The 26,153-nt window shown below is 53.3% G+C and overlaps 9 protein-coding genes across 9 annotated transcripts; 4 read left to right on the top strand and 5 right to left on the bottom strand.

Moving 5' to 3' along the window:
* Positions 1-227: 227 nt before the first annotated feature.
* Positions 228-1,171, bottom strand: PHYSODRAFT_305902 (hypothetical protein; the record flags this gene model as incomplete). The annotated part of the gene is made up of 2 exons (XM_009537502.1): positions 228-676; positions 712-1,171. The coding sequence occupies 2 exons, from the start codon at positions 1,169-1,171 to the stop codon at positions 228-230; spliced, it is 909 nt and encodes a 302-aa protein (XP_009535797.1).
* Positions 1,172-1,514: 343 nt separating this feature from the next.
* PHYSODRAFT_524125 (hypothetical protein) lies at positions 1,515-10,111 on the top strand (the record flags this gene model as incomplete). Its single annotated transcript, XM_009537501.1, has 7 exons — positions 1,515-3,485; positions 3,540-6,412; positions 6,503-6,729; positions 6,769-7,577; positions 7,800-8,596; positions 8,690-9,673; positions 9,745-10,111. The coding sequence occupies 7 exons, from the start codon at positions 1,515-1,517 to the stop codon at positions 10,109-10,111; spliced, it is 8,028 nt and encodes a 2,675-aa protein (XP_009535796.1).
* A 143-nt stretch (positions 10,112-10,254) lies between these two features.
* PHYSODRAFT_524546 (hypothetical protein) lies at positions 10,255-10,704 on the bottom strand (the record flags this gene model as incomplete). Its single annotated transcript, XM_009537500.1, has 1 exon — positions 10,255-10,704. One exon carries the CDS (start codon positions 10,702-10,704, stop codon positions 10,255-10,257), a length of 450 nt encoding a protein of 149 aa, XP_009535795.1.
* Positions 10,705-13,395: 2,691 nt separating this feature from the next.
* On the bottom strand, positions 13,396-14,583 carry PHYSODRAFT_424825 (hypothetical protein; the record flags this gene model as incomplete). Its single annotated transcript, XM_009537499.1, has 4 exons — positions 13,396-13,577; positions 13,632-13,671; positions 13,713-14,027; positions 14,113-14,583. Coding segments are annotated over 4 exons (1,008 nt in total), but the record flags the coding sequence as incomplete, so codon positions are not given.
* A 368-nt stretch (positions 14,584-14,951) lies between these two features.
* Positions 14,952-18,105, top strand: PHYSODRAFT_318877 (hypothetical protein; the record flags this gene model as incomplete). Its single annotated transcript, XM_009537498.1, has 4 exons — positions 14,952-16,763; positions 16,835-17,197; positions 17,269-17,910; positions 17,989-18,105. The coding sequence occupies 4 exons, from the start codon at positions 14,952-14,954 to the stop codon at positions 18,103-18,105; spliced, it is 2,934 nt and encodes a 977-aa protein (XP_009535793.1).
* Positions 18,106-18,157: 52 nt separating this feature from the next.
* Positions 18,158-19,290, bottom strand: PHYSODRAFT_418960 (hypothetical protein; the record flags this gene model as incomplete). Its single annotated transcript, XM_009537497.1, has 6 exons — positions 18,158-18,237; positions 18,304-18,370; positions 18,435-18,561; positions 18,636-18,846; positions 18,906-18,966; positions 19,042-19,290. Coding segments are annotated over 6 exons (795 nt in total), but the record flags the coding sequence as incomplete, so codon positions are not given.
* A 1,345-nt stretch (positions 19,291-20,635) lies between these two features.
* On the top strand, positions 20,636-21,070 carry PHYSODRAFT_288713 (hypothetical protein; the record flags this gene model as incomplete). Its single annotated transcript, XM_009537496.1, has 1 exon — positions 20,636-21,070. The coding sequence occupies one exon, from the start codon at positions 20,636-20,638 to the stop codon at positions 21,068-21,070; it is 435 nt and encodes a 144-aa protein (XP_009535791.1).
* Positions 21,071-21,897: 827 nt separating this feature from the next.
* On the top strand, positions 21,898-22,215 carry PHYSODRAFT_288712 (hypothetical protein; the record flags this gene model as incomplete). The annotated part of the gene is made up of 1 exon (XM_009537495.1): positions 21,898-22,215. One exon carries the CDS (start codon positions 21,898-21,900, stop codon positions 22,213-22,215), a length of 318 nt encoding a protein of 105 aa, XP_009535790.1.
* Positions 22,216-24,486: 2,271 nt separating this feature from the next.
* Positions 24,487-24,780, bottom strand: PHYSODRAFT_420528 (hypothetical protein; the record flags this gene model as incomplete). Its single annotated transcript, XM_009537494.1, has 1 exon — positions 24,487-24,780. A coding segment is annotated over one exon (294 nt), but the record flags the coding sequence as incomplete, so codon positions are not given.
* Positions 24,781-26,153: the final 1,373 nt, after the last annotated feature.

Raw genomic sequence — 26,153 nt, 5'->3', positions numbered from 1 at the left:
TCAGAAGCGCGGATCTATTTTTAGGACAACTTCAACTTTGGATGATTTGGCTCAATTAGGTGGGTTGCCTTCTGCTTAGAGGCTGTAGGCTACAGCAACAATGTGCCGTCCTGGCCCCCGGGATCACGGCTCCTTGGTGTTGTACATACCTGCTGCTGAGCTCCGTGTGCATGTGGGAGACGGATATAATATATATTGCAAGATACCGGTTTTGGCGCTGAGTAAACTTAGTACACTAGTAACGTCTGAGCACCTCTGGTCGAAGGGGAATACTGGCGGCTCTGGTCACCAGGATGGCCCGCAGGCGGGTTCCGGCGTTCGAAGAGGTAGGGCTCGAAGTCTTCTTCCTTCGCAACCATGTAGAACGCCTGACGCATTAGGCCGATATGACTTGGATGAAAGAGCAGCAATTCCTTCTTCGACTGTTCTCCGTCGTCGAGAAATGGAAACATCAAGCCCATTCGCGAGAGGTGGAAGAGCAGCCTTGTCTCCGCGCGCTTAATGATGTGCTCCGGCGTCGAGCCGATAAACGGCAAGCACCAGCGCCACTTGACACGCCCATAGTGCCCCAGATCGCCTTGCTGTGCCCTGGTTTGAATGGTCTCTTGATCCTTCTCGCTAATTACCCCCTTGCCGCATATGAAAGGGCCCAATTCGTTTGTGAACTTCTTCAGCGCTGGCAGGTGCAGAAATACAGGTTCTTCGTGATACTCTCGACCGGCGACTCGTAGCTAAGGACGTCCGTCTCGGGTTGTAATGAACACTGTTCGTCGACGGAGGTGTCGAGGTAAACGAGGATCTCGTGCAACATAAGACTCCCGACTGCCGCCTCGTCCACTTCCCCTTCTTCTGCACCTTGTAGTCGAACAGTCCGCGTTCGAGACGCACGTCCACTCGCGCTGGGTTGTCCGCCTCGCCGAGGGAAGCATCGGTCTCGATCGTGTAGCTCCCCGCCGAAGACGTCTCTCAACACGCTCGCCTGGTTGTGCTTGTCGCGGACGTATCGATGCTGGAGAATGCGTGTCGCCGCCTGCACCAAGACCCAGGCGGTGCTCTCGATGTACATGATCTCCTCGCCGGCAGCGCTGACCTTGAACACGAGCTCTAGCAGCCGCAGCAGCCAGCAGACCAACACCGCGTGGCCCGGCCTTGACGAGGAGTAGCTGTCCATGTTGCACCCGTTCACAGTAATGGAAGTTAAGAACAGGCCCCATAAACCCTTACTGTTTGTATCAATGGATACATCGGCTAAGTAACGTATGTATATCGATATGTAACAGTTATAACCTTCACTTCAAGCCATACAGATAACTTCCTAAATATCGCGCGACACGACAGCGACCTTCGGTTCGCGCTCTCGCTTATTGCTGCGTTCCTCCGCTCTCGCCGGCCCTGCCCACGTGCCGACAAACTCCCCTGCTCCGCGTACTTCTCCTCCCCTCGACCCCGCAAGCGCGAGCTCCGCAGCGTCCGTATTCGCCTAGAAAAGGTAAAATACTACGGCGTAAGACACTATGGAGCACGATGAGCAGGCAAAACTCGACTTGCAGACCAGCAGGGGCGACGCCGACGATACCAAAGAAGAACCAAATTCTACAGTTGAGGAGCAACCAAGTGGCGGCTCCGAGTCGCGAGAATTGAGCGAGTTATCGCCGTCCAAAGCTGCCCATGAGCTGGTGCGCAAGGCCATGCTGGCCTGCTTCGTCGCGGACAAGGACTGCTCCCCAACTGAAAGGGAGCGATTAGTCCGAGACGTGCAGAAGCTCTCCAGGACGTTCGCCAAGCGGCTGCTGCTCCCTCCAGAGGAGAACGCAGCAGCGGATGAAGGGGAGGAGGACAGTCAGTCGCAGTACGTTCTACCGCGGGGGCGGGTAATACCCCCCTCTGCCTACTTCTCCTTCCGAGATAACGGGAGGATGCACCTCCCTATAGTGGACTGGAGCGCGTTCCGAGGCTACTCAGTGGCGGTGTGGATCAATGTGGACTTTTGTCTCGCCAAGGCGAAGAAAGAGAGCGCGGCGGTGGAGGGTGTGGCGCAGGAAGATTTATACGCTAAGTTCAATCTCTTCAGGTTCACGAACGGCTCTAATACGCTCGGGGTGGAGGCGTCGCTGGAGTATACAGAGGACTCGAGTGGGGGAGGGCATGGGGTGCTGCTTAATGTGAGTTGTTGCGCTCCGGGGAGCACTGGGGACGCCAAGAAGTCGGCGTCCATTGCAGCGCCTTCGTCGAACTCGCCGGAGTGGAGGAGGATTCAGCAGGAGATTGATCTGGCGCCCGGTGAGTGGCATCTGCTCGTGATATCGCACTCGCTGCACTACGTCAAGAAGAGCAAAGTGACGTGCCACGTAGACAACAAGCTGCAGTTCAAGGAAGAGCTTGTGTACCCGTCTGGACTGGTGACAGCGTCCAAATGCACGGTTGGAGGTGGTCGCAACGCTAAGGCCAAAATTGCCAGTGTAGCCATGTACCAGGAAGAGCTCCCACGCGGGACGATAGACTTGATGTATGCGCTGGGGCCCATGGCGTCTTCGTTTAATCGGTGGTCTGCGGCATTACCAGCTCAGTCTAGCCGGATGGTTGCTGGCACCCACGAGCGTGCGCTGGGGCCGTCCCCTTTGTCGATTCCGGAGAACGAGTCGTTTGCGGCGTTCTGCAAGCTACAGGTCGTGTTCGCTTTCAATGCACAGAACACTGTCAACGAGGACTATGCTGATCTTGGGGTGGAATGGTTGTGTGAAGGGACGACGCCTACGACTAACGGGAAATGGCTGGTGTTGGAGAATACGGTGGGGGCGTCTGCTGAGATCCAGCAACGAAACGCTAGGCTTGGCAAAAGCACGCAGAAAATGATCTTCCCCGACTACCACGCGGCATGGTATCGCTCAGTTGGTGTCTCCTCGTTGCCGGTACTGCTGGACTACATTTTGACGGCCTACGAGAGAGTTTTAAAGAAGCAGACGGCTGATACGTCGACTGAAAGTGACCGTCAAGCACAAGAAGGAGAGAGGCCTCTCTCGGCAGTCATGGAAAGCGTAGTGGTGGATTTACTGTGGATCTTGAATGGTATGCTGCAGAGTAACGTGGCCAACCAGCAAGAAGTGCTCCAGAACTACGTGTTCCACATGCTGTCGCACGTCATGGTGCAACACAAAAACTGTCTTTCCGTGATATGGACGCCTGGAAGTCTCGTCGTTTGCGTTGAAATGGTGAAGAGTTTGTTCGGGATGATGCCGCCGCCGAAGAAAAGCCTCGAGTTTGGCGACAACCACCCTTTCCACATGTCTGTATGGGCGACAAACCCACTATTTGCCTCTGGAGTAAGAGCCATTCTCATGGATCATCGTCTGTGGACGCAAGCGGATTACAAGACGCAGTCTATCTACAATCACCAAATGTACGGCCTCGCTTGCGAATACCCACGAGCGTTCAACAACATGCAGGCGGTTCCAAAGGTGCTGGAGATTCTCGGTAACTTTTACTCGGTGTCCCACCCTTCAGCCACGTCTAACGAGGGTGAGTCGAGTCAGAACTCTCAGCGATTAACGGAGCCCGATGACAAGGACCACCACTGGAAGCAGCAAAGTATCCAGAGTCTGGTAGAGGTTATCGAGGTCTGTCTGACGAATCAGAGCACACAAGTACACGAAGTGCTGGAGCAGGAGGTGATGGAGACCACGTTTGCGCGAGCGAGTATCACTGCAGGGACTGGTGGCGGCTCTACCACAAGCGGATCGGGGCCGTCGCCGTCTCCTGCCACCCCGTCGTCGTCTTCGACATCGCCTTCGATGGTGGTGCCTGGCCGGAAAGGAGGCGTGTTTAGTATCAATCTGGAGAGTATTGTGTGGAGCGACCAAGCGTCTGGAGCAGCTTCGTCTGGAAACCCGGACGCCAGCGCCGCTGAGGAGAAGAGCGCCTCCCCCAAGAAGAGCGTGCTGCATTCAGTCCAAGTCCGGTTCTCACTCGTCCGTGACATTCGCGCTGTGATTCGCTTCTTGATGACTTGCAAGGATTCTGCTGTTTGTACCTCGATACTTCTTCTGTTGCGGCGACTCGCGGTGTCCTTCCTGGACATGCGTTTTGCTCTAGTAAGTTCCAGTATTATGGATTGTCTGCTGTATCTCATGCATGATCGGCGCAGTGATGCAGAAAGCAACGGTGCAAATACCAGCAAAGAGGATGGAGACGACTCGCACGTCTCGATCCACGTCCGAATGGCTTGCGTCCCTTTGTTCATTTATCTGCTGGATTGGCTCGAGTCTATCGAAGGCCGCACAGTTTGGTGCGGTCTAGAGGAACATTTGCGGTTAGTCCTGAACGGTCAAGGCAGTTTTTCGGTCGGGTTTCTGGAGCTTATGATGGAGTTCTACTTCGACCCGGCGTGGCTACTGGGTGTCCAGCACAGCATCATTATGAACGACCCTTCTAAGAAGGACTCGCTGCTGTTCCCAATTGCGCCTGCAGCGGCGAATAAATCGGCTGTCGCGCATGATAATGGATTTGAAGATGGTATTGCCGTTGCTTCGTCGTCGCTCACTACTCCAGGAGAAATAAGCGCCGGGATCGGCGGTTTGGTTGAGTGGATTAAGATGGCAAACCAGTTCGTGGGCAAGCGTCTGCAGTTGACGTGGGAAAAGCGGGCTGCTGTGATCAGGCTGACAGCGCTACGAAGCCTGTCTAACGTTGGCGCGGAGGTTCGGAATGGCGCTGATAACAACTCGGCGTTTGTTGCAGATATGTTTGATGAAGGGGTTAGTGGGATACTGAGTCTGCCTCTGAAGGGGATTTTGCCGTTTCTGCCGATTTTATTGGGGAAAAGCACTCCACACTTTCGGGAGAAGGTTCTCATGGATATCAATGTGAAGCTGAAGACCGACGAAGACCTTCAGCAGCAGCTACTCTTGATGAAAAAGGGCTGGGCGGATGCGCTTCTGGAGTTATCGTTAACCTGCTCCGTTGGAATCGAGCTTGTTAACGCTGCTGGGAGTGAAGATGGTAGCACTAACGCCAGTGATGAGAACTGCGGTCGGGCTTATAGCTTCGAAGCTAGCAAGACGGGGGAAGATCTTGTTCTGGATACGATCGTGTCGCTGCTTTGTCTGGCGATGAGCAACTCGCATGGGTGGCGATCATTTACTCACTTGCTGTTGGCCTTAAAGGGAATGCAGGTGAAGTACGAGCTTACAGATGGGACCGCAAGTTCTCCTGCTTTATCCTGGCTCCCTCCATTGGCTCAAGTGGTTCCGCACGTCAACCGGTCTGAGTTATTCCGTGAGCCTTTGAACTGGATTTGTCGAGTGGTCGGTATTGTCTTGCAGCGGATGGCGAGGAGCCGAACGATTTTGTCCCGAACACTAGCGGAAAATGTGCAGCGTTTGATGTTCCTGGTTCACGAAACGCTACTGGCCGTGCCGCTAAGATCTTCAGCAAGTGACGATACGGAAGCCTCTACGAATGGTGTATCAGACAAGTATTCGTGGTCCGACGCCCAACTTTTCCTATTGAATGCCGTGTTGGATATCTGCGCTCGATTAGTCGAGAGCACGCACAAAATGCATCGCGTGGGTCTCTTTCCTGGTCTGCAAATACTGCAGAACGCGCTGTCTTACGTCACTGGTACCAATATGATGGAACGCATGGTGAAGGTATTAGTGCAGAGTTTCCAGCAAGAACTGACCGCTGGGTCTGCACTCCGTGTTTACGAGTCCGTGCCTACGCGCGACGTGTTCCTCCGTGCGCTGGTTGATCTTCGGCGCGCGCTGGTTGTACACAAGAAGGAAGAACTGCTGGTGTTGCTGAGGGGTTTGACTCTTCGGATATGCACGTCCGGCTCCTTTAACGAAGATTTGGGCGTCGCGGGTCTATCGGTGCATGAGCTTGGAGAGATTACTGAGCAACAAGCAGTGGAAGTCGTCTTAGACGCACTAGCGCTGTCTATTAACGATACGGAATTGCATGAGCGAGAGGAGGTGGAAGATATGGTGCCGTATTTCCCGATAGCTAAGGAGCTGCAGAAGTCACAGCAAACATCCACTGATGTTCCTGAAGAACCGGTGTCAGCAGAGAAGAAGTACGCCAATGTGGATTATGCCGACGACAGCGAGAGGGTGCTCTGGGCAGCGCTAGAAGTGGAAGAGAACCGAATGCTGGCGACGTTGCGGGATGTGACGACTCGCGAGAAGCAGCGTGCGATGACTGAACTATCGGCCCAGCGCGAACAGAAGCAGCAGTGGACTCAGAAATTGTGGTTGAAACACGAGTTTACCTTCCGCTCGCAGAACCAGTATGACTCATTGCGACGTGCTGCACCAGACACATTGACAACATTGCAGAAAACGCTCATGTGGAGATTGGGGCTCTACGAAACTCCGTTCCCGGCTCGGATGCGACGGACAGTCGATGTGGATTTGCAGTTAAGCTCCGATAAGCTGCTGGCGCTAGAAGCTGAGGGCTCCACGGCTGAAGAAGCGACAAAGAAAACGCCAATCCTGAGGCGGCACAGACACTCCTCAGCATTATCTCTGCCGTTGGAAATGCTTCATAGCTTCGAAGGAGACACCGAAGGTAGCGAAACGAGTTCGACTAATGGGGAGAATTTGCTGGAGCGGGTTGGTCGGGTGGTAGCACAGCAGCGTGGTGGTGAAATTAGAGATATTACGTCCGACGATGCACTTCCAGCGTCCGAGCTGGCGGATACCTACGTACCGAGTGCAGACAACGGTGATAAGGGTGGCGATGAGACCGAAGCACGCATCACCGGCGAAGAAGATCCTCTGGAAGAATACAAAGGGGACCCCTCAACAGCAAACGCGGGGGTGGATGATGGCAAGCAAGCGGCATCTACGACAACCTCCACCGCGTCAAAGGGATCCGCTCTGTTGGGTCAGGGCGAAAAGGGGCTGGATCCTAGTGCTGGCATCGCAGTAGCACCGGATGACCAAGTGTATGCCTGCGTAACGTGCCGGCGCGTGGTACCCGAGGGTGTTGTGCTAGGCCGTTTGTCCCTGTGCGGTAAGCATATCGCCTTCGAGCCCCAGCAGGAGCTGCCCCAGAACGCACAAACCCCTGGAGGAGGTATCGCCCCAGGTACGACTGATTTCGATGATGGAACTCTTCCTGCGCCCTCGACTATAAGTGCGGACGAAGCTGCTCCAGGTCTTCACCGGTGCTGGCGTTGGAAATACTCGCATCTGGTGGGCGTTTATCTCCGCCGCTATCGACTACGCGACTCGGCGATCGAGATTTTCCTCCGCAATGGCAGCACGCACTTCTTGGACTTCCCGCTGACGACCAAGCAACGGCGCAATGAGTTTGTGCGGGTGTTATACTCCTTCCTCCCTCGAAGCACCCCCAAGCAGTGGCCTGGGCGTGTGATTCCACACTTAGCAGCGACTACCAAGGCGTGGCAAAACCGGCAGATCAGCAACTTCGACTACTTGATGGCGCTGAATACGTTTGCTGGACGCAGTTTCAACGATCTGACCCAGTACCCGGTATTCCCGTGGGTGCTCTCGAACTATGAAGACTCTACGCTGGACCTGAGCGACCCTCACAACTTCCGTGATCTCTCGAAGCCTGTCGGTGCACTGAATGCTGCACGATTGGAAGAGTATTGGGAGCGCTATCACTCGTTCGATGACCCAGTGATCCCCAAGTTCCTCTACGGCTCTCACTACTCGACTTGTGCCGGCGTGGTGCTCTTCTTCCTCTTCCGACTGGAACCTTTCGCGAGTTTGCACCAGAAGATGCAGGGCGGAACTTTCGATCTACCTGACCGCCTCTTCTTCTCCATCCAGGAGACTTGGCGAATGTGCAACTCGCAGATGTCCGAGGTCAAGGAGCTAACGCCCGAGTTTTTCGCTAGTGACGGGACCTTCCTGCGGAACAGGAACGGTTACGTGCTTGGCAAACGCCACGACCAGCAAGCGGTGGGAGATGTGCAGCTACCCAAGTGGGCGAGTACTCCCGAGGAGTTTGTACGTATTCACCGCGCTGCGCTTGAGAGCGAGCACGTTTCTCGCCATCTGCACCAGTGGATCGACCTCATTTTTGGTTTCAAGCAACGCGGGCGAGCGTCACTGCAGGCGAACAATGTGTTCTACTACCTGACGTACTACGGCGTCGTGGATTTGGACAAGGTGGAGGACCCCTTCTTGAGGGAGTCCATGGAGCTGCAAATCGCCCACTTTGGCCAGTGCCCCATGCAGCTCTTCGCCACTCCTCACCCCAAGCGTCATGCTGCATTCGCGCGCAGTGCTGTTGGGAAGACAGCTCCTCCTCCAGCGATGAATAACAAGCCCATCTCAGGACGAGCAAGCCCACCGCTCAGTGGAGGATTCCCAGGCAAAGAGGGAGGCTCTAACGGACCAGCGAGCAATATTCCTCGACCGCTCTCGCTGGCATTTCAAGACTGCTCGCCTATTGCTCAGGAGAAGCGTCGGAACTGGAGTCCTGTTGCTACCGTGAAACCCATCGCTCAGAGCGGTATCCGGCTGCTGAAGATCCTTCCCGACCGTGTCGTCAGCGTCAACGACCTGGGCGTGATCGAGGTCTACTATTGGAAGTTGTTGCCGAAACCTGCTCCTCCATTACCGTCGTCGCCGCACGTCGGCTCTGCGTCGGCATCTCCGAAAGTTCCGTTCAAGACGTTCTCTGCTGTCGACCTGGGGGAAACGATGCTGGAGCCAAGAGGGAGTTTCTCTTCAATTACGGACTCGCAGCGAGGGAGCGAGGTGGAGAAGCTGTTAGGTGACGTGCCGGCCGCTGAGGAAGAAGGTGAAGCTGATGCAGTGAACGACTGTCCATGGCTACTGGAGATTGCGCGCGATGACTCCCCGTTCGACTACGTGCCGCGGATACCTGTCTTCGACCACGTTCATCACGACGAGGAGAGTGTCCATCAACACAAGCGGCATCGAGGATTCCCAGTGGTTATCTCGCGTAATGGACGCGTGCTTGCATCAGGCGGAGCGCGTAGTGGCGCTTTACACTTCCGACTGCTGGACTTGGACAACGGTCACGTGATTGGCAAGGCCAGCGTCGTGGGACACAGCGCCGCAGTGACGTGTCTGAGCTTGGATCGCTGGAGCTACCACAGCCACAGCCAGGTGGTTGTCTCGACGTCGCAAGAAGATGAAGAGCTGCTGGTGTCTGGATCGCAAGACGGCACGCTCGCGCTCTGGCGTCTATCAAGACTCAAGCCTGATATGCTGTTCCGCCTGCCTCGCGTCTCGCCTCGCCCTATCCAGATCCTTCGTGGCCATGCGACTCCTCTCGTCGACTGCTGTGTGAGCACGTATCTGGGTGTCGTTGCGTCATGCTCACACTCTGTGGGCATGGCGCACTTCTTGTACGACGAGGGCCAAGTAGCGTTTGTGTTCGAGCCTGCAGAGGAAGGCGGAGAGCTCGTTCGAGTGCGATTGTCCGTGAAAGGCTACGCCATCGCCATCACGAGCATTTCTCGAAGTGTGACCACCGCCAACGAAGCAGGAGGGGAGGCGGAGACGCGGACGGTGATCTCCAGCGTCTGCCAGATCTTCAATCTCTCGGGTGTGTTGATCCAGTCACACCACCTCCCGGCCGAGGAGATCTCGGACGTGCAGGTGTCGGCCGAAGGCGACCTCATCTTCCTCACACTCTGTCCAGGGGTCGTCCGCATCTGCCGCATCGAAGAGTAAGTGCTTGATTGGGCTTGTGTGCTGCTTGCTATAGCTGTAGTAACTAACATGTTGTGATGCTGCACAGCTTCGTGACGGTGCAGGAGTACGTCTCGCCGTCTTCTGTGGGGTCAATGATCTCCGCGACGTGCTTCGGCCCCAAGGAGGCTGTGATCCTGCTGGCTTCGGGTCACGAGGACGGTACGCTGTCGCTGCAGTTGCTGCCGGACGCGAGCGGATCTGTATCGTTCCTGGCCAACGTGCGTCGCCTGCTCGGCGTGTCGTCCAAGCTCAAGCGCGTCAAGGGCACGGTGCAGCACGCGCAGACGCTGGCCATGTCCACTTTGGACAATGCCAAGGCGGTCACGAGCACCGCGCGTGACATCGCCGGCGAGGCGCTGGGAGAGGCCAAGGTCATGATGCGCGGCCTCTTCTCGTACCTCCAGAAGGGGTAGCTATGAGATAGCGTGAGGGCAGATAGCCTCACGCTCCAAGACCCCAGTGACAAATGTTGAGAGTAAGTAAATAAACGGCTAGAATAGCATTCTGATAGTTTACACGCACGCAGCAGCCAAATATTACGAGAGACAAGGCCTCTCTACCACGCGACCCGCTCGTCGATGCGGCCGGGCACGCGCCGCATCATGCGCGCGCGGCGGCGCATCCACATGGCCTTGGTCATGGGGATCTTGCTGCCGGCCACGATGTTGCTCACGGCGTTGGGCGTGTCGAGCTCGGGCGGGATCTTGACGGGGGGCACCACCACGCGCTTGAGCTTGAGGAAGCTGAAGCGCGAGCGCTGCTGCTGCGAGGGCGCGGACAGCAGCAGGTCCTTGAGCCCCTGCGCCTCGTCGGGCAGCGGCTCGAGCTGCTGGTTGCTGCTTCTGCTGCTGCTGCAGTCCTGGGGCTTGCTCGGCGCGCGGCTCTGCAGGATCTTGCGCGCCGCGGCGCCCGGCGAGCCCACGGGCGTGGGCTGGATGCCGCGGAAGAAGGCGGAGGAGGACTTGCTGCTGGTGGCGCTGGCGACGACCTGCGAGGCTCCGGTCATCTTGGAGAATGAAGAGAGAGAGCGATAGGCAACGTCTACTCGGCTTTTCCCGACATATGGGTTCCAGTATGGGTGGAAGATTGCCACGCGCAGCTTCAACTTGAGAACGCGTACCGCGAAGGGAGGTAATATGCAACAGACGGGAGACTATACGCGAACCCACAGCAGGCCAACAGGTGAGAAGGAAGCCCATAGTACTGGCCCTCTACAAATGGGTTGGCCGTTGCTGTTGCAGTGCAGCAGCGGAGATTAATGCGCAAAATGATTCTGTGTACGCCACACCAGTCACGACTTCAACGAAATCATGAAACGTCGTCGTCGTTCGCTTGTGGCTTTCAGACAGGTTTGGTAGTAGTATTGGCTAGTAGTCATACTACTACTACTATCCAAATTCTGGCAATAGTAGAATGATATATCTTAGTAGTGAGGCATCGGTGGTACTAATATGACTACAAATATGACTACTAATTTTGACTATTTGACCATCATTCCGAATTCCGACCGCAATGGTGCTTACTGGCCTCCATATGCGAAGTATGAACTACAACTGTAGGTGCGCGCTGTCCGCTGTCATCCTAAGAGGATCCCTCACGAAAGACCCGGTTTAGACGCGCTTGGCGACGAGCAGCGTTCAAGCACGAGTAAGTTTTCGCGACCCTCCGCGAACCAACAGCACACGTAAATGCTTCCTCAAAGCTGCTCAACCCTCCAAACCTTTATATTGCGTCTTCTATTTCACACGATCTTCGGTATTGCACTCTACCTTGCCTGAATATTGCGATCGGCGCATTGCTCGATCACAAGCGATAGAGTGAGGTACTTGATTTAGAGTAAAGTGATGACTGTGACATACAGTCTTACCTGTGCTGCGGCTCAACAACGACAGATCTTGCCAAAGATCTTCCGCGTGTGGTTGCCACGCGCGGCTATCAAGTGTATCCAGCTCTGTCGTACAACGACAGCAGGAATATGTACACTTTACTATGGAGAACGAGATTGATGACAGGGAGCACGAAGGCTCTGCTCCCTGCCCTAGTGCAAAGGACAACATGTACTTAGATTTAGTGTAGTTATCTTGCTTGTTGTGTTGCTGCTGCTAATACACTGACTGCTGGTATGCAGGAGTTTGGCTGGAGTTTCCCACTCACTCGAGAAACGCCTGCGGCGCAAGTGGGAACCTCTACCGAACTACTGCTGTACCTGTCGTGGCGTTCCGCCTCGGCACTTACGTGCTTCTTAGTCTTTCCTCTATCTACTTTGCGACTGCTATGACCGTAACTCTACGTAGTAGTAGCAACGTGGAGCCTAACACCTCTCAATGACTTCTGAGTAACTCCGCAAATGGCTTCTGGTTTCTTTGGAAAGATGCCATGCCCAGTATGGCAACCTAGAAAAAAGAGGAGGAAGGCACAGCGCAAGTATACATGAGGAGGAGATCATCGGCATTCATGTACTGACGAGAAGAGGTTAATAGGAAAGTCAAGCGTCGTCAAGCCAAAGACTATACAAACACCACCCCAGACTGCTTGTAATATTCTATTCACTTCGCTTGTGACAGTGCAACAGCCAGCACCTTACGTTGATGTATCTAGCTTCTAGTTTATACAGCAAACTAACTCCAAAAGAAATAATGTACTTGAAAGTTGAAGCATGTTACTCTTACTCAGAAGTCAGGAGAATACTTGAGAGTAAGGACGATTCTCAGATGTACAGTTGAGTGTAGGCTCCTGGGAGTCGGCATCTCCGCATTAAAGTCCCTGGTAACACGAGTGCGGCCGCAAAATCAGTATGGCGAGCTGCTTAGTACAATCGAAGCTACAAAGGCAACCACGAACAGCAGCGTTACCTTTGAGATAACGTTAGCTTGCATTTGTCACACAGCACGTTGTTGCACAAATGATGCACCTGTCGGCCGCATACACAGCACGGAAAAGTCTCCGATATGGCACTTTGGTGGCAATCACTCTTCGCGCACTTCATGGCACGTTTGCGTGATGTTGGAAGCCTAATGAGGGATCCTGACAGGTGCGTGGCCACTCACTCGTGCGATCTGCCGTCGGTTGAGCAATGGGTACATTAGTAGTGATAATAGCACTACTATCCATGTTTCGTTTGGCTACTATATAAATAGTACTACTAATGGCTCCAATCCCAGAGCTATAGTAGTAGTAATAGTAGTAGTAGTCTTAATATGCCTACTAACGCTACTATTCTGGAGACTACTACCAAACCCTGTTGGCAGAGCTGCTGCAAGCCGGGGTCAGCTCCCAGCGGTGCCACCGCCTATATAGAACAGCAGCACCAGTCAGTGCTGCCGACGAAGCTGCCGCAGCTAGGCCCTCACTGCCGGCCCTCGTGCCGGCAGCGTGCAATCCCGTCGGCTGCAGAGCGCTGAGAGCGATCATACCATCTGGCACGACAGTGGAGCGACGATGGGCTCAGCTGCGGCGAGCAGGCACTTCGAATCTTGAAAAAGGTTCACGCGCGAGGGCACTTCATGACGGACGAGGTGTGCTTGGGCCTCAACAGCGTCTAGCTTTGGCTGCCACACTCCAGCCGCTAGCCGGGCATTGCAAGTATGGTAGCTGCTTCAGATGCTACGCGTCATTCTTATCGCGTGGACATGTGTGAATCAACGCCACCTGCACAATAGTTATTACTCTTACCATGCATTCATCAGCGCCAGCCTGCGTCTGTATTTGCGGGGAGGTTCGGCATGCTGCTGCTAAGCCCTGACGCTGGCAGCAGCCGCCGGTAGCTGCCCATTCCCGACTGCTCCAGCAGCTTCGCGCTGGCGCGTCGAGCGTCGAGATACTCCAAACTGGGGCTCGCGACGATGGAGCGCTTCGGCGTGGTGGGCGGTCTGTCCACCGCTGGCAGCGGCGTCAGGAGCTCTACTCGTCGCTGCTGAGACCGCCTACTAGCACCAGGCGCCCCAAGTAGCGACGAAGGCATCGCTTGAAAGTGCTGTCCGAATACGAAGTGCGAGGTGAGATACTTTTTTTAACCCACTCACAACAGATACAAACCTTCTGGGCGCTGTTGCGAATGAAGACCTGCTCCAGTGCCTGAAAACGCAGCTCTTCCTGGTGTCGAGTGGCTAGCGCTGCAAGTTTCGCCTTTTTTGTCATCGCCCGTCGATGCCGCGACCGTCCCGGTGAGGTGGCGTCACCAGTAGGACTCCGTTCATCCTTGAAGTGCTTGAGCTCTGCGAGGTCTTCTTGGATCGACTGCGTCGTAAAACTAGTGATAGAGTCGAGGATGAACCGCCTCCTCTCCATCGACAACTGCGTATTGATCTCCATAAACCCCGAACTCTGGTGCTGCGATGCAATACGCAATACACGCAACGCTCATTTAGCTCGACGTACTTAGGCCACATACACCCTCCCCACCGCCATACAATACCTCCATCTTCTTGGTGAGTTGGTGGAACATGACCTCGTGCTTCTGCGGACTCGCGCCCTTGTTATGCCTCGCGTGCGGCGTGAGGAAGTCCACAAATTCCTGGAAGTCGATCTGTCCATTGGCGTCCTTGTCCAGCTTGCTCACGATCTGCGCGATCTCCCTCGTATCGCTCACGATGCCAATGGATAGCATCGGGTCCTCCAGCTCCTCCACGGAGATCTTGCCCGAACCGTCGGAGTCCAGCGCGTCGAACCACTGCCGCAGCATGCGCTTCTGCTCACCGGAGAACTGGAAGCGCGGCTGCTTGGCGTGCTTGGTGAGCCACGCGTTCTGGTCGAAGTGCAGTAGCTGCTCCTGCAACGCGCGGTGCCTCGCGATCGCCACGGCCGACGGAGTAGCCGCCGGGTCGGGCGCCGCCTGCCACCACCAGCCCTCAAGCTTGGAAGACTTCCTCCCTCCGTTTCGACGCGCGGCCGCCATTCCTCTCTAAACGGGCATCAGCTCTGCGTCCATCTTGTACTGCTCACTTCAACTACAAATAGGATGTAGCCATGTGTACTTGGTGTTCGGTACTTCAGTTGAACCCAAAATAGTGTGTCACACATACAACTATGTATCACACATATAAAACATCGTCATAGCCGAAAATGAGCTCTTCAGCCAAGCGCGACCGGGAGTGGGAGCCGTCGACTTCTGGCGGCGACGGCGCGGCCCCCGCGGCCGACCCCGAGTCCAAACGTCCACGCATCTCTCCTCCGCCACCTTCTCTTTCATCCGATGCTTCTTCCAGCTCTCAACACCCCGTACCCGCTTCAGGACAGCGCTCGGAAGATCACCCCATGGCCGTACTGGACGCTATCCGCGCCAAGCTGCAGAGCACCTCGGACCCCCATTTACAGGCCCGCCTTCTGCTGCAGTACAGCTCAGCTGCGGCCTCGCCCGGTGCCAAGACCGCGGCGGCCATCGACTTCCTCTTCTCCTTCCTACAGCAGAATCAGACGCAGGCCGAGGCACAAGGGGACGGGAATCAGACCAGCAAGGACGCCGGCAGCAGCGGAGCCATCGTCGTGGGCGCCATCGTGCGCGGCCTGAGGCAGCTGCTGGCCGTCAAGCCCGCCGTGGTGCAGCCCATGATCCAGGTGGACGCCATGGGCGAGCAGCTCATGCAGTGCATGAGCGTGGGGGAAGACTTCAAGCTGCGGCGCGACATGCTGCGCATCGTCGTGGATTGCCTCATGCTCACCAACAAGTTCGCGCAGGTGGAGACGCTGCTGCACGTGTGTGTGCGGGACCACGACGCCGGTATGCAGGCCATTTGTCTGCGAGGGTATCTGAGGCTGCACGATGCAGGTCGCAGCTTCGCGGCGGAGACGGCGTCGTCACCAGGCGCGAAGGATGCGGTGGGGAACCATTTCGACCGTCTAGCGGCGTTCGTACTCTTTGCGCAGAGCGAGGAGGTGCGAGTGCTGGCGGCGCAGGTGCTGGTGGCGCTGGCGGACTTGCACCCGCAGCACGAAGTTGCGAGCCGCAGGTTCTTCCCGTCGTCGATCAGCATGGCGGTGGCGAAGACAACGCTGTTTCTGCCGGAAAAGGCGTTCTATGTGTTGTGTATGGCTGGAAGTGATGTGTCGGCTTCGGTGCGTGTGGAGGTTGCACGCTGTTTGCGCGGGTTCTCGCGCGTGCTTGCGAGTGAAGTAGTGGAGCACGCTGTGCTGAAGACGCAGATCGATGAAGCTGTGGTGGATGTTACGCCTGAGGCTTTGGAGATGAACACGCGTCGTATGCTGTCGAGTGGAGTGTTGCTGTCGCTGCTGGAGGATATTGATGGAGATGTGGCTGCGGAAGCCTCACGCACTATCGCGCGGCTGAGTGAAATGACGACGAAGCCAGATGCCGGCGTTGGGCGATGGAGTCAACGGGCGATGGAGCGGGCCATCACGGCGCACTTCGACGCTCTTCCTCGAGCAAGCGTGCCGAGCTCCGCGACACTCTGTCGCGTGCTAGTTAGCTCGGTGGGCCGATTGCTGGTGTGCGGGGACTCACTTAGCACAAAGACGGACTTCACTATCTCAAGCGCAGATTTAAGCTGCCTGATTCGTAGCGCCAGCATCGACGCAGACAGCATCAAGCCCGCAGTTGTTGATATCTTGGTTGTGCTGCAGTATTGTGACTTGTCAAGCGCCTGGGCCGTTCAACGCATTATTGACTTCGTGCTCGACAGCGTGGGGTCTTCTTCGTTTGATTACCCTTCGTCCGACAGGGAGAGCGAAGATAGCGATACTCCTGACTGTTGGGGCAAACGGATTCTCGTCGTACTGCGCGATCTCGGGAAGAAGTGCTCAAAGGTGCTGAAAGCTGACGTTGCCTTGTCAGACCGTTTGCGGCAGGAAGCATCCTCTCAGCGTCGATTCTTGAAATCTGTGTGTCACGCACTACTTGGTCAGACGGAATCACCCCGGCACGACAAGTCAAAGGATGCGAACAAGTCACCATTCGACGTGTCAAGCTTATTTTTCCTGAAGACCCCACCTACGAGCTCCCCTCATATTCCCGCGCGAGATTCCTCTACCGTTTCGTCTCAAGTGGCTGATTCAATGGATACCTTGCGAAAGTCTCCAACCGATGGGAATGTGGCTGTATACCTCAAGGCGGTAAGTCCCTTGACTAATACTTTAACCATTCATCTGAAGGTGCTAACGTGGTGTTGATTGTGTGTGTGTAGATCCAGCGACTCCGGACTGCGTTTGCTGTGGATGCCGTTGATATTTCCGTTCGAGTCGCTGATGTTATCGTGCGTTTGCGCCAGCACGTACATTCGTTCCCTGATGCATCAGCCGCGCCAGCCCCGACTGCACACAAATATGTTTCGATGCAGGCGATGCTCAGCACGAGCCCGAGCGTGAGCTCTGGCCACACGAGTAGTACTAGCGTGGACAACCAAGATCAGAAAGAGGCGCAAGTATTTGCAAGTCTGCGGATACCCGTGGATCTGGAAAAAAGCTGCCAAGAAGTGGTTGACGTTGCCTCGGATACCTACGTCAAGGCGTTCGCACTCAGCTCATCGCCCCGTGCAGAACTGCTCCAGGTATTGATTGTGATCATTTTCGGACCGTACCGGGGTTGCTCGCGACTAACTCTTCGTTGCTCTTGCGTTAGTTGATATTGCTTGGCCGCGTAGGACTTGTGCTCTCATTGCTGCAGAATTCCAGCGACAGCCTGCTGAAGATTGAAAAGCTTCGATGGATTGCCAAGGAGGCAACTCGCCTGCGCTTCCTCGTCAGTGATAACCATCATCAAGGCGAGATGTGGTTGCCGACACAGTTGCTATCCGACGTTAGCTCACTGGACGATGTGAAGCGTGCTTTCGTGGTCATTGTTCGTAAGGCGTGGCCTACGGCGCTAATTAAAGCTGCAATTCATCGGTTGACGCGAGCAGCAAACGGTTCTGGAGTTATCTACCGACGTCCAGCTATTGCTCACGCTTCTATTGTGGAGCCTACAACGAGTGCAAGCGCAAAGCCTGAGCCTCGGGAAATCACAGCAAACTGGCCGTTTGAACAGCGAGTCCGATTCTTACTGACAAGCGTGCGGGACATCACTCAGGTGTTCGTCAAGAGCGTACTGCCCAATGGTGATGTGGAGTATCATCACGTACCTGCAAAACGTGTCTGCAACCAAGGCTCACGAAAGCACATGGTCGACCACACCATCACACTGACGGTGTCGCCATTTTCGGATCCGACTGCGTTCACTGTAACAGTGTGTCTTGGGCACCCCACTTTGCCCGGCAGCGTTAAGGTAAGCAGCTCTCTCTCGACAGTTTGGCTTTGGGGCTTTGGGATTGACTTTAGTTTTGTTTGATTTTGCTCTACGCAGCCAAACACCCCCGGATCCAGAGAAACGAGTCCTCGCATCTTCAAAGAGATATCGGCATCAGTTCGCGTACCGATTTTCCATCGCACAAGCTCCACACTGAGGCATGCGAAATCGTAGACTGCGTTTTAAACATTACCAGCGGGGAAATCTTCAACATGCTTTAGTGGTGCAAGAGCTCGTAGAGCAGGATTGCCGAAGCGACGCTAACGTTAAGCGAGTCCACGCGCGTGTCTTCATCCGTGGCTTGGCCTGTGTTGCAGTAATTACTTGAGTCTGAATGAAGCAAACAAAACTTTATCAAAAACACGTGCGTACCGGGGATGATAACGATGTCCTGGCAGCACTGGCGAATGCCCTTACGGAGGCCGCGGTGCTCGTTGCCCTGTTCGGAGCGCAAACCGCAGATGAGAACGTGCCTTCATCGCCCAAGGAGCACCGAAACGTACCATAACGAGGATCGTGGGCTGGGAACCCGCCGAGAGGTTGGTAGACGTGATGGAGTTGGGCCCGCTGCTGGCACCAACAACACGCCAGCCGAGGTCGCCGCTGATTGCAAGGACCTCGTGCAGGTTCCTCGCCTTCATCAACTTGTCCTGTACCAGCGTTATCGTCAGTAAATCTTCCCAGAAGCTAATCAATACCTCAACCGACGAAATCGTACATTGGCGACCATGACTTCCAATGCGCCGACGGACGCACGCGATACAGCAGGAGACAACGGGGCGCTGTTTCGATCACTCACAACAACTGCTGAGCAGCCCAAGAAGTGCGCGGAGCGGAGGATCGCTCCAAAGTTCTGCGGGTCGTGAATCTCGTCCAGCACCAAAATCACCGGCGAACGCTCCGAATCCGTGAAAACTACGACCCAAAAAGTCAATAACAACATACAACCCCACACACTGTCGTCTCAGCCCAACCTGAAGGTTCCGCGGGCTTGAACTCCTTCAGTTGAATCGGAGCAGCATCCAACACCACACCCTAACAGCCACAATTCCATCATGATCAACTATGAGAATCCACGTATCCTCACTTCACTTCAAGGGTCTCTCTTACCTGATGCGGCTTGTCCCCCGTGATGTGGTTCAGCATCCACTTGCTGGTCGTGTGGAGCTGCACTCCTTTGGCCTCCGCCAGCTCCTTGATGCGCTCCAGCGCGCGCACATCGGCCGCGCTCTTCTTCTTGGGGCGCTGGCCGTCCAGAGCCGTCCGCTCCTCCCGCACGTACAGCGCGTGGGCGTTTCGGTGGCCGCTCTCGAGCGCCTGCAGCACACTGTGGATGCCATAGACGCCCTCACCCGATAGTTGCGGAACGTCTTTGCCGTCGTTCGTGCGCGTGAGAGGGGGACGGCGCTCGTTGTCACGCCAGCGTCCACCCCCACCTCGCTGGCCACCACGGTCGCCTCGTGGAGGACCCCAGCGAGACGGCTTAGCACCGCGGGAACGTGACGGAGAAGACCATTGACTGTCCGAGAAGGAGCTCGAGGAGAAACAGGTAGAGAGCGGGCGTGGTAGCGTGGAGGCGCGACGTAGCAGGATCGAGGTGCGCAGCATGATTGGGATCAATCAAATTTGAGGGTATCGAATGAGGGATGTGTTTTTCGGTATAAAATTAAGGAGCGGTACTTATGTTAAGTACGATTGGCAAGGTTTGACTTCAACTTGCTCTGCTGCACGTCACAATTTTGCCCCGACAAGCTACAGTATCGAATGATAACAAGTCTCGATGGTGCCGGGTAGTGGAACTCGTCCTATGCAGGTTTTCAACTGAGTCGACCGTCCCCTCTCCCCCCTCCAAATAAGTAAAAAAAAATTAAAGAGCATCTCCACCTGTGTTAGCGAAGCGAGCCACTTACTCGAAGAACCAGCAAATGGCGCAAATACATCTGCGGGGGAGTTGACTTCCTGTTGGGGGTTGAGTGCTTGCGACCAAATTCGAGAATGAGCATGACGATCTCGTTGGTTGGGGACGCGTCTAAAGAGCCGGGCGACGCGGTGCCGTGCAGACACGCATTCAAGCTGCTTCCAGCACTACTAGAGCACTGTACGAAGCCCACACTTCAAACGTTTATGAGCATTTACTCTAAATCAATCTGTCGGGATTTGGGCAGCTTACAGGATTAATATGTTTTAAGAAACAGCTAACCTCAATAAGTAATGTACGTCGGATCAGCTGTTTGTAAGTACGCGTAAGCATTACCGACAACGACTTACACAGCCGGCAGACACAAAAAGCCGGCAGACGAAGTCAAGCAAAGCTTAACATGAGCTAACCAGCCAATCAGATTCAATCAAATGACTTCATCTTAGTATACCATCTGGTTTTGTGTACTTTATATGCTTTCTTGTGTACTTTATGCAACACACCGTGTGTTTTATGACATTTTTACAGATTTGACGGGAGGGAATTTATCGTTGTTTTTATACAGGAGGATGGCATTAAGCATGCCGGCTTTGTAAGTCGTTGTCTGTATATTATAATACGGAGTCAGACATTAGCACGCGCTTCTATTAGCAGATCATGACAATAACCGAGCCATTCCGATAAGCTGTCATCGTTTGTTGTAAGGGTGATGACAAGTTATGAACAATCTCTGCTCGCGAACAAGTGTTGGTGTTGAGATCGGTTGATCGTGCTGAGATTAACTTGATGTTGGAGCTGGCCCTTACTTTTTCGGTGGTACGTAACGGTCTCGCTGACGTTGCGGGAAATAACCAAGTGGCGGGTTCCGCTATCACTCTCAACAACGAAGGCACGATGCAGCGAAAGCTGAGAAGCAGCCCCCTCGCAGAAGACGACTCCGACGATGAGGAACGGGCCCTGAACATTAATGCGGGCTTCAGCAAGGTGAAAACCCTCTCCAAGAAGAATCGTGACCTGACCAAGACTCTGCAGAAGGTTGAGAGTACCAAGATTTCTTCAAAGGAAGTAGCCGCTGTCCGATCGGTCATCGAAAAGAGCCCCGACAAACTTCGCTCTATGTCTGAGCGGAAGAAATGGATCCTGATTATTGGGGTTGTGACTGGCGTGCTCACAATTACTCCTGCAGTCACCTATGCTATCCTTAAGAAGGTTGACAAGTAGGCTTGTGGGAGGATACTTGCTCAGCAAGTAAGCGACCCGAAAATCATCTTTGCCACCCGACCATTACTTCCGTTTGCGTACTCGTTGTGAATGTTCTTTTCCGGCAAGGCATCATTCATCGGATGGCACCGATAACATGATCTAGGCTGCGTGGCGATTGACTATAATAAGTTACTCGGGTGTCAGTCAAATGTTGCCTCGACAGTTTCGGCAATTTGTGCCATCAATATAAAAAATGAAATCGCGCGCGTGTGTGTGTGTGTGCGTGCAGAGGTGGGTGTGGGTGGGTGGGGTGGGGGTGGGGGGGGGGGGGTAGTTGAGCGAGAGCATTCCATATTTTATCGCTTTTCCAGCAGAATCATCATCCTTATTGATGAAATCGTCTGCTCCCGCTTGTTGTAATTGCTCGACGGTCCCATTAAAGCAACAGAAGTTTATCATGAATAATTCGGTGGTTATGATCTCCTGGTCTAACGATCCGATGCCAGGATTTCGTTACGAGATCCATGTAATCTGTTCCCAACATATATTATTCCTTCTGTTTGATTTACTTAACTACTGAGCAAGCTGCCCAATCGCGAACGATCGATTTGGAGTAAGCAGTGTATCTACGTAGGCATCACGCCAAGCGTAAAAGTTTGAAGCGTGCATTATGCAAATAACGTTAGTACTGTATGTAGATACTGAAGCAGAACAGCAAGGTTGTTCAGAAGCTTAATCTCAGATTAAGCTATAAAGATTAATAATCTGGTGCCTCGCGCCGCCCAAGAGTCCCCGACAAGTCCATTACTCAATTTCGCAAACACCCGAGCCCCCGCTCGCCAGCGATGTATTTGCGTCATTTGATGATACTGCTAACACTTACTTTGGCGGTGGCCTGCGAAGGTCTTGTCGACGTCGCAGGAGAGAACCAAGTAGCGGGTTCAGTCGCCAGGGGTGACAATGACGGCATGGCGCAGCGGAGGCTGAGAAGCAGCGCAACTACGGCCGTCGTGGCTGATGGCCCGGACGATGAGGAGAGGGTGACTCTCAACGTTAAAGCGGGCTTTGACAAACTGAAAAATCTCTTCAAGAAGAATCTCGAGATGACCAAGACGTTGCAGAATGTTGAGAGTATCAAGTTTACTTCAAAGGAAGTACTGTAGCTGCAGTCCGATCGGTCATCACAAAGAGCCCCGAGTCGGGGCCCCCGACAGACTTCGCTCTATGTCTGAGCGGAAGAAATGGTTTCTAATTAACTGCAGGGATTGTGACGGGTGCCTTTGTAGTTTTCCCTGCAATCGCCTATCCTATCCTGCAAAAGGTTAGCAAGTAGGCTTGGAGAAGGATACAATGGTGGTGCAATTGTCGAGCAGATGCTGGATATGCCCGTGGGATCGTGTGCACTCGCGAAATAGAAGTGGTAGCGCTTATACAACATAATTGAATATTCTGGTGCAGATTTTACTAGCACTGACTAACAAGGTCGTCGCCAGCGAGTGGCTGCACCCTGACGAGTCCGAGTCGAAGGTTCTCGTCGTCGTTCCCAGCTGGATAAGGGGTCCTATTTTGTGCGAATGATTCGAGCAGCATTTATCAGCTCGAATGCTGAGTGTACATGTTACAACGCGTATTTGGGGCGAAGCCCCCCTATAATGAAATCGCTCTGTTTTACTTTCTTTCGATGATTTTATGGCTAGGGCTAGGGAAAGGTTTAATGGTTGCCTCTCCCAGGGGCAAAAATGGTGCGACGGTTCCGAGTGACTATTCATAGAAGTTCAGGGGTTTAGCCTCCAGCAAAGGGTGCGAAAGCCATTAAACTGAGGCCCGTCTTTTAGGAGGCCCCTTCCAAATAGGATATATATGGGCTGTGGGCTCTGGAAAGTGGATTTGGCGTAAAACTGCATTGTTTTAGCTAAATGAATACTCTCTTTTGCTAAACAAGCGACCCTGTTTTAGCTTCGGAAACGTTGCTGCGCGAAATAGCTAGCTTCGTTGAGGCTTGCATTGGCTGCAAGACGCTAGCTACTCCGTGGAGCCGTGAGCGATGGCGAACCATGCACAGCCGTCACCGCCCGCCACAACCTTGTCACCACCTTCACCACCTTGTGTTGTCGACACGCCTTCACGGACCGTCTTCGGGCGCGCCAAGTCAACTGGCCTGCTGCGTGGGTGCTCGTAGACACGCACATCGAGGAAGAGAACCGCGACAACACCCACCGCCAGATCCCCTTGCAATTCGTAGTAGTATCCGCCAAGCGATGACTACTGTGCCGCTGCTGCTTCTGGACGTGGCTGATCGAGGTCGCCTCCGAGCCACGTCAATACTCGCTCGCAGCCCATATTGACGGCCGACCTTCGAGAGTGAGACTCCAAACCGAATCCAACCATGAGGCTTGCCTTGCCAGGTTTTGTTTTCGCGGTGCTTGTACCCAATGTGAACTTGGGTCGACTTGGACGCCTCGCCAACATGCTTTCTTTTTATTATCTTGGCGACATATCGAGATTGTGGAAAAGTGCTATCGTCTTTATTTCCTTTAGAAAAATATTTGCATGAAGTGTAGTTTGGTTAACAAGATGAATGATGCGATCCCTTTCAGTGTCAAACGATGATCGACTCTCTGGGGACGCTGTGAGCTTTTCCAAACTCAAACGATGCGTAAGAACTATATATTCTCTTTTTCTAACGCGGGAAAGAGCAAGGTAAGCATAGGATGCATTTGGCAGTGAATTGGAATGAAATACGACTATTGAGCATGTAACCCCTTGAACCTTATGAATCGTCATAGCGTAGGCAAGCCTTAACGGAATGCCACAGCGAACGACTTTAAAGTCACTCCTTGTACTTCCCCAGCTCGTTTCGTTTGAAATGATGGGGATAATGTTAGGTACGTTTGGTAAAAAGGATGGACCAAAGTATTCATCAACTATTTCAACCAAAACGATAGGAAGTTCTGATCCAGACACAAAGATCATGTCGTACACAGTAGCGTTCGTTCCATTGCATAGCCCTGCTGTTTGCTCAGCATTAAATGTTAGTGTGACAGGAGCACCAATTGCTAAATTGAGTTGGATTGGTACAACTCGGTCTCTCCTTGGGATCTTTTCTGGTGCCTGATCTAAAAGAGCTTTAACTGTGCCTTGAGGTACTTCTCTATTTGCGATCAAGCGTTTTTGCTCCACATTGTGCACGGACTTTATGTGCACAATTGGAGAAGAAGCATTCTGCAGATTTACGTCATTAGCACTATCAACATCTGCGTTAAGGTATGCAATGTGCTTCGCAGCATGCACCCACTCAGGCATTGCGTTGGTTTTGAAGATTCGAGTATTAAAAAGGTCAATGTCCTGCTGTGTTGGTACTTTTTCTCGCAATCTTCGTAGCGCTTCAAACCATTCCGGGTCATCCTTCCCTCTATGTTGACTCATACGCATTTAATTTCCTCCCAAATTCCGCGTCCTTTGCGCTGGATATTGTCACGTATTCTATCTGTGGATGTCGCTAGAGAGTAAGGGGTTACAGGGTCCAACTGGGCACTGTCTCCCGTGAAAATGGCATCTCTTCCACCAAATCGGACCTCGCGCTGATCAGGCCATATCTCTCGCATTCTTTGGTCTATCCAATATAGCATTCCACATGATATTACGCTAAATTCGTCAATTATTACCAGGTGTATATCCCTGAAGCGCTGCTGTAGAGACAATAGCTTAGCTGGGCCGTTTTTTGCGTCGTCATTGCGACGTAAGGTTTGGAAAATCTTTGTTTGTGATTGGGGGATTGCTGTAAATTGAAATGAAATGCTTCTCGCTGATTTTTTGCCCATGGCCGCACATATTTTGTCATAAATTCGCGTGCTCTATTAATGTCTTCGTTAGAGTAGTTGTGATTTGGCTTCCATTGAGTATGAAGGTCTGCAATAAGTTTTTTATCTCTCTCGATTTCCATCTCATGCTCATTGAGGTGCTCATCAGGTTCTTCGATGAAAACATACTCGAACGGGGGCAGATTAGTGCAGCATTGGTTCTCGCGAGAATTCTTCAGAAGATTTAATTGACATTGCCTCGTTACCTTAAAATTCACTTCAGTTCGGAGTTCATTGTCGAGGTTTTTATTTTGTTCGTCGTAGAACCGACTAATACAGTCATCGTCAGTAATCGGTAAGTCACTTAAGTGTCTCCAAGCAACGTGTAAAAACAACTCAGCAAAACAAAAGTTAGGGTTTGATGTATCCATGGCGACATACGAAGAACTTGGGCTTTTCGACGCTGTCGTAAAAAACCTAGATTATCGATTCGCTTCCAATACTTCGCTGTTGAGGTTGCGCTTTCAACTACCTCATAGTGCTCTACAAAGCTAGCATATGACATCGACTTAAACGGTTCTTCCTGAGGACGCGCCATGTAGGCTTTTTCGTATGATTCAATTTTAATATTATCGGGTTGAGGCGGTTTGTCGATGCCCAAGTTCCATAAGGCTTCGGTAATATCGCAAGTGATGACGCAAAACCTTCACTCGGCTTACTTTACGAGACTTACCATACATTTTTAATTCTCGAAGCAGTATGAAGTAAGCTTCTTGGGCACTTACCTCACGAACAGCCAATGTGGCGTTAGCTATTCTTTTAAGAATAGCGTAGTAAGGGAGATTCGGGTCACATCGCTTAACAGCTGCAGCGACAGTGCTTCGGAAGCGCAATGTGTCAGGTTCGGCATTGCTCACGTAAGCAGCAGTATATTCGGCAGCGCCATACGCGTTTCCTATCATCTGAATATCCATGTTTGCGCGCCAAGTCGAAAGAATTATTGGCGAAAAATTGTTTACCGAGGGTGAGTCTCTATTTAAAGTACTTTTAATGACGGGGTACCGTCAGGTGCAGTTTTTACCTCAACTTCAGTGCGAGGATGAAGAGTTTTGGGAAAGCCAAATCTACATTCGTCGGCTTTCTTTCGACAAGTAGATCCACTGTAGCATACATGTTGCTGCACTCGGCGAGCTAATCGGGAGATATCGCATGCCCATTCATCTGAATTGCCACATGGCGGTCGCATTGCCAAAATATCAATGCTTGCAGACCGTGATGACTTACAGACGGAGCACTGGCAC

This window comes from Phytophthora sojae (genome assembly GCF_000149755.1).
Source record: "Phytophthora sojae unplaced genomic scaffold PHYSOscaffold_10, whole genome shotgun sequence".
NCBI classification, from domain to species: domain Eukaryota; phylum Oomycota; class Peronosporomycetes; order Peronosporales; family Peronosporaceae; genus Phytophthora; species Phytophthora sojae.
This window is presented reverse-complemented; position numbering and strand designations above follow the sequence as displayed.